General features: G+C 42.1%; 1 protein-coding gene across 2 annotated transcripts in view; it reads right to left on the bottom strand.

Annotated features, from left to right (window-relative positions):
• Window positions 1-7,402, bottom strand: part of Slc25a26 (solute carrier family 25 member 26) — a 98,677-nt gene that overhangs the window by 83,594 nt on the left and 7,681 nt on the right. For both annotated transcript variants that reach the window (XM_021189835.1, XM_029534969.1), the window contains exon 3: window positions 5,589-5,698. In XM_021189835.1, the coding sequence (XP_021045494.1) occupies window positions 5,589-5,698 (110 nt within the window). The remainder of the gene's footprint in view (window positions 1-5,588; window positions 5,699-7,402) is intronic.

Here is a 7,402-nt window from a genome sequence, read left to right as displayed (position 1 = left end):
TCAAGCCTCTACAGCTATAGGGGATGCTCCCATCATTAACATTTCATCAAGCCTCTACAGCTATAGGGGATGCTTCCATCATTAACATTTCGTCAAGCCTCTATAGCTATAGGGGATGCTCCCATCATTAACATTTCGTCAAGCCTCTGTAGCTATAGGGGATGCTTACTTTGGCAGTGCCCTTTTCTTTCCAAGTTGCCTTTATTGTCGCTACAACAAGGAAACTGTGGATCTATTCAAAACCAACAAACTACAGCACTGTTTGTATGGAACCCTGTGCAGCATAACAAGCTTGGATCCAAGCAAAGGAGCTGCCTGGGACAATGCCTGGGACAATGCCTGCTAACCCTGAGTCTCCCTCCCTCTTATTTTACATATGAAATTGCATTTCCCCTATGTCCACTTGTTGCTTTCTCTTATTTTTAGCACATTTACATGAAACTGAAACCCAAAGTTTGTGGTCTATGAAATGGAAACAAGATACTCTAATGGGAAGGAGGTAATCTCTTCACTTGGTAAACAAGCTGACAAACTGACCTTAAACTTCAGGGGAGTTCTCAATTAAGTTCCCAAACTATTATCATATCAGAATACTTCCATAAAACTCAGAATCTGGAAAACTTCTTAAAATTTGTATTTATTCTTGAGAAGTTCAAACATGTATGAAATATGATCATAACCACCCTGAGGCTCATCTCTTCCCTGCAGTTCCCACATTCTCAACATGCCATCCTCCTAACTTACGGTCCAGTTAGTGCTACCCACACATGCATGGGGATGTGACCATCCACCAGGGTAAGGCAAGCTGCCACTGCCACACCCTCAGGAAAGGGTGAGTCTCATTCCCTAGCAACTATCAAATAGCTTTTCAGTAAGGATGGGGCCTGGAAAGCATCTACCCCACCTAAAATTTGGAAAAATGTTTAACAAAGTAAGTTGTACTGCCAATTTTTGAAATTATTTTTAATTATGTGTCTGTGTGTCTCTGTGTGTGGGATTTTGCAGAAGGTGCCACAGAGGGCAAAGGTGTCAGATAACTGAAGTTACAAGGTGGCTCTGAGCCTGAGGTGGGTTCTTGGCATCCGACTCAGGTCCTTGGGAAGAACAGAATATATGCTTAACCATTGAGCTATCTCTCTAGCCACACTCCCAAAAAGAGCTTTAAATCAACCAAAAGTCAACACAGAGAAATGGTTCATGACCCAAGCATTCGATATATGCACACACTGCTGAGCCGGTCTCCTCCTGAGCGCCTCTGGGAGTCATGGAAATGATAAACAGGTAATGAGATGAGGCCTTGCTACCTAAGGAATCAAGAAACCCTGAGAGAAGCAGTGACTACAGATGTCCTAGAGCTGTGTACTTGCTCTTATGGAGGCTTGGTTCTCAATTCTAAGGTCTAGCTGTCCATCTCATGGCCAATAGTCTACATAAGAAAATTATATTTAAAAGCTCCAATTGATTTAAAAAAAAGTGATAATTTCAGATATCAGAGGCATCAGATCATATAACAGTTTCTACGAGTGAAGAAATGTAATATAAAAAAATGCAAAGCTATAATTTGCCCTACTTTATTATGCTATGTGGTCCCCAGTTGGTAGCACAATTTAGGGAAGCTGTGGCACCTTGAAATAGTGGGATCCACAGGTAAGAGTGAACTACCAAAGTGGGCTGTGAAGGTTGCCTCTGGCCTCTGCCCTTGGCTCTATGTGCCTTGCTCTCTGCTATCTAGTGTCCACAGGCTCCTGCCACCATCAACTGAGCTGCCTTGCTATTCCTTCAATACCATGATGAACGGAACCTTTCTAAAACCATAAGCCAAAACATTTCCTCCTTCCAGATTAATCATATTAATATGCTAGTCACAGCAACACAGCAGTAACTAACAATCATCTCTATAAATTCTCTCAGGAAGCTCAAGGGAGTGTGGCACCTGAGGAAAGTCTAGTTTTCAGTCTAGTTCTCAGGTGAAATGAAATGAATGGCTAGCTTCTATTTTGCTGCTTCCTTTCAATATTAGAAAATATAAGGGCTGGTGAGATGGCTCAGAGGGTAAGAGCACCCGACTGCTCTTGCGAAGGTCCGGAGTTCAAATCCCAGCAACCACATGGTGGCTCACAACCACCCGTAACTAGATCTGATGCCCTCTTCTAGAGTGTCTGAAGACAGCTACAGTGTACTTACATATAATAAATAAATAAATCTTTAAAAAAAAAAAAAAAGAAAGAAAATATAAGCCAAACATACAACTTATGAAACAATATTGAAGCTGATCAATGCAACATGCAATTATAAAATAATGGCAAGGCTAGGGGTACAGCTTAGTGGTAGGGTGCTACATGCAAGATTATGGATTAATGCTGGGGTGGGGAGTTAAATAACAGAAGAAGTGGGGAGACAAATCATTCAGTGAAATACTTGCCCCATGAGCCTGAATTTGGTCCCCAGCTCCCATGTAAAATGCCATGCCCAGTGTCCAGTGGAGGAAACACCAGATCTCTGGACGTTGCTGGCCAGTCAGCCTAGCCCAGTAAAGCCCCAGGTCCCAGTGAGAGACTCTGTCTCAAACACAGCTCAAGGACCAAGACCTAAGGTGGAGCTGTGGTCTCCACAGATATGTCCACACTTGCCAACACTTTCAAAACATCCATGCACCTACATAAAACACAAGAATAAATAAAAATAGTCAAATAAAATAGGCAACAGCTATCATAAAAACAAAATCTTTACATCCTTAAAGGCACATAAACCTTCACAGACCATTTTTTTATCCCTTAAAATATTCAAAATTAACTCTATAGAATGAATCCACTGTCAAAACATAATCAAAATTGGTTTAAGCCTAGAACAAAAGGTTAGGAGTTTTTAGATTAAATGTGGTCTGATTTTAAATTAATAAATTGTTAAAATGACAAAACTCCCCAAATTAATTTACAAATCCACTGTTAATACCTCTCTGATTTCTTACAGAAATGTATAAGTTGATTCTGAAATTCACACAGACATACCAGGGCTGGAGATGGCTCAGTGGTTAGGAATGTTTGATGTACAATCAGGAGGACCAGGGGTGAGATCCCAACAGCCACACAGCAAGCTCTGAGGGTCCAATGCCCTCTCTTCACTTCCATATCCACAAGTGCCTGCACACATCTACACATGCACACACACAGATAAAAGAAATCTTCTAGGTGTGAATGCCTTTAGTCCCAGAACATGGAAGTAGTTTAAGGCCAGCCTGGTCTACATACTTCATATCAAGTTCCAGGAGAACCAGAGCTACAGAATGAGACTCTGTTAAAAAAAAAAAAAAAAAAGGAAGGGGAGGGGAGGGGGAGAGGGGAGGGGAAGGGGAAGGGGAAGGGTCCTATAACAGTCAAAACAATGCTGAAAAAGCTAGAAAATAAACTGTCAATGGTTTCCAGAAGGCTACAAACCATGTAGTGCATGTGCAAGGACACACAGTGATAGTGGGTCAGAACTCAGAACCCAGAACTAAATCTCATGCTTATGGTCAACTGCCTATTGACAAGAATGCCAGGGCCATTCAGTGCAGAGGAAGTGTCTTTCCAGTAAAGACATTAGAAAACTGGGTACTTACATGCCAAAGAGTAAAGTTATGGGCCAATGAGATGGCTCAACAGGTAATTATGCTTGCTGTGTGTTCTAGTTAGTTTTCTATTGTGATAAAGCACTAAACCAAACCAACCTGGGGCAAGAAAGGGCTTATTTCATCTTACAGATAGCCCATCACTAAGAAGCTAAGGCAGAAGGGAAGGAATTCAGAAGCAGGAACTGAAACAGCGGCCATAAAGGAACACTCCTTACTGCCTTGCTTCCAGGCTCACATAAGCTGCCTTTCTAACACTGCCCAGGCCAACTTCCTAAGGATAGTCTGTCTTGCAGTGGGCTGGGTCCTCCTGCATCAGGTCAATCTGAAGGAGGCAATTCCCAGCCACATCAAGTTGACAACCAAGACTAGCTAGCCATCACATCACATGACACAGCTTGACGACCTACATTTGATCCTTGGAAGCCTCTGACCTCCACATGCATATGGTGGCACCGGCATTCACATGAACACACATAAACACACACACACACACACAAAACAGACTTAAAAAAGAATAAAGTTAGGCCACAAGTCCAAACCACACACAAAACTCAACTCACAATGTAGTAAAGACCCAAGTATTAGAGTTAAGATTATAAAATATGTATAAGAAAATACAAGTCTATTTTGAGCTCACATTAGGCAATGGTTTCTCAACATGATGCCAGGTCACAGAACACTCACTTGATCTAGAGCCCTCACCACGGGGCTACACATACTGACTCAGAACCTAGAGACACTGAAGGAAAAAGATGAGAGTGGTGAAGCTATGGGCCAGAGGTCGACAGAGTAGGCCAACAGGGACAGTGACAGTGACAGAGCAGTGTCTGCCACAGTGCCTGCTCCTGTTCATAGCCACAGCTGCTACTTCTCTGTGCCTTAAATTTTCTGTGACTACCTAAAACTGTGCTGTGGAAGCCATTCTAGGAAAATTAGTTCCAACTCAGCTACACTAGCACAAACAACCCTAAGCAAACTTATACGAATACCTTCTTCCATCTCTTTGGCTCTATCTGTATAAAGACGCTTTAGGGCTGCCTCGTCCAATAGTACACAACAGACTTTTCTAACATCCTAAGGCTATCCTTTAACTGTCGTGTTTAATCAATTCATGTTTACTGGGATTTTACCACTTTCATATTAAAAAATAAATAAATAAATAAATAAATAAATAAAAAATTTAAAAAAAAAAAAAAAAAACAAGAACAGGTAGAGGCTAGGGAGACAGCTTCAGCATGAGGATCTAGCATCAATACCAAAAGCTGGGCGAGAGGCAAGCACTGTAATCCCAGCTCTGCTGGGGATGCAGACAGGAGGATGGCTGGGGCTGGATGCCAGGCGGGGCTTGCCTAGCTCCAGGGTCAGTGGGAGAGTCTGTCTCAAGGGACTAAGATAGCTCAGGAGACCAACATCATCCTCGCCTGGTGCTGCATACCGGGCACAGACTACAGACACACGTGTATATACACAGCATGCACACCTAAATGCAGCATCCACATAAAAAGAACTGCTGAAGTCTGGTGTGGCTTTAACATACCTTCAGTTTTTGTATTCAGGAGGCTGAGGCAGAAGGTTCACAAGTTCAAGGCCAATATGGGTACACAGTAAAACCCTGACTCAAAGGGGGTTTGATGTGTTTAATTAAATAAAATTCATCATAAATAATACATTTTGAGGAGATAAATTATGTGTATTCTGATATAAGCATTACACAGAATATGATACAGTGATAGTTTGTCTAGATTTAAAAAGCTCTGAACTTGAACCACAGCATCAAAATAACATAAATAACATTATACAATATATATGTTTTAAAGCATTGCTTTAAAAGGAACATACAATTTTTAAATTTTTATCTATTAGTTACCTATCAGCTAAAAGAAATTTAAATTTAAAAAATGAAACAATTATCTGTACTGACAAACACAGGCATAATTTACGTTTCTGAGATGCTGTATATACATAGCCAATTGCTCACCACTTCTCCTGTAGAGGCGGCCAGCATGTGCTTCACAGGTCTGAAGTGTGAAGTAGAGTCGGTGTGCAGCAAAGATTTCACATATTCATAGGTGAGAAAAAACGCAGCAGCTGAAATGAAAAAGTCTTCATAAGAATAACTACATATCTCACCTACTAAGGGTGTCTCTCAAAAGTTGGGCCACAATCATTAAATTATGAAATAAGAAATGGTAAGCGCCTGCCTTTTCCCTAATTCCTGACCCTGTCCCAAGTGCACTTAACCGGTAGCCTGGCACCACCACACTTCACTGATGAGGGACTTAAAATTTCCAAGCAAACTTCTGAGAACGGACTGTGGGCTTCACAGACTCAGTATCATTTCAGTCATAAAAACAAGCAGCTACACCCAGTTATAAGTAGGTTAAGACACATAAGTAAAATGTCACTTCTACAATGTTTCCTCTGATGATGCAAAATAACCACGCTACTTTTCACTACTTGATCTTTACAAACATCAACTATTTCATTCAAAATGGAAGTCAGTGCTAGGCTTGGCAGCACACACCTTTAATCCCAGCACACTGGAGGCAGGGGCAGGCTGATCTCTGGGAGTTTGAAGCGAGTTGAAGCCAGTCAGGTCTACATAGCTAGTTCCAGGCTAGCCAAGGTTACATAGTGAGACCCTATCTTGGGCAGGGGGATCAAAAGAAAACTACCCTTATTGCTCTAAAGTTATCAGAACTGCACATGAAGCTTTAAAACTTTCTGTATACTATCAATCAAAAGATTTTTTTTTTACTTCTTCCATAAGAGATAAGTCACAGAGGATAAAGAGACAACAAATTCCTCTTCTGAAGGACATGAGAGCACTAAACACCCAGAAAAACAACAGACAGTGAAAACCATTCCCCAAAGCCACCCAGTGTATAAGGTCCCCCCAGCTGCTCACAAGAGTAATTACAAATACAACTGCTGTAAGTAGCCAGTCTACTGGTTCCTCACAGGGCTTCCGGCACTTCGGCCCATTCACTACATGTCCAACTATAAGGTCTCTACTGCACTCAGCTGTGAGTCCTGCAGATGCACACACTCCCTAAACCCCACCCCACCCCAAGACAAAGGAGGAAGCTAAAGGCTCCTAGATTCTACCATCAACAGCCTCAAACTTGTTATGTATAGCTACTTTGTGATATAGAAATGTAAGTTCTGCCAGTTGGAAATGACAGCACAGTACAGCTCTAAGAGAAGCTCAGGGCAAAGCAGAGAAGAGGAGGTGGGCTGGCCAAGACCCACACCCGACAGGAACAAAACCCTGGGCTGGTGCTTCTCCCATTATGCTCTTTTCTAAAAAGGAACTGGTCTTTTTCAAAGGTCCCCCCTCTCTCTCAGTTCTTCATCTGTGCTGGCTTTGTTCTCAAAAATGCCTACAGCCATCAACAGTTACAGTGGGTTCTGCACTCAGACTAGACAGAGAAGAAAGTCTGACTCAGCAAAATTGATAGGAAACTCCAATTCAAAACGGCTGTGCTTTGACTTCTCCTGAGATTTACAATATAAAAGGCAAGAATTTGAACATAACCTTCCCAGAGACAGACAGACAGACACACAAACATGTGTGCATGCTGGAGTGTGTGTGGTAAATTCAAAAACCATATTTTGCATGTAAATGCCCTGGAGACTGTAAAACAGTCCTATGAGCATAACAACCGCACATATCCCACATACACCACCAGGGAGGTCACACCTGCCTGAATCTACACATGAGAAAGAGAGGGGGGGGGAGAGAGAGGGAGGGAGAGAGAGAGAGAGGGAGAGAGGGAGAGAGGGAGGGAG

This window comes from Mus pahari, chromosome 2 (genome assembly GCF_900095145.1).
Source record: "Mus pahari chromosome 2, PAHARI_EIJ_v1.1, whole genome shotgun sequence".
Lineage (NCBI taxonomy): Eukaryota > Metazoa > Chordata > Mammalia > Rodentia > Muridae > Mus > Mus pahari.
This window is presented reverse-complemented; position numbering and strand designations above follow the sequence as displayed.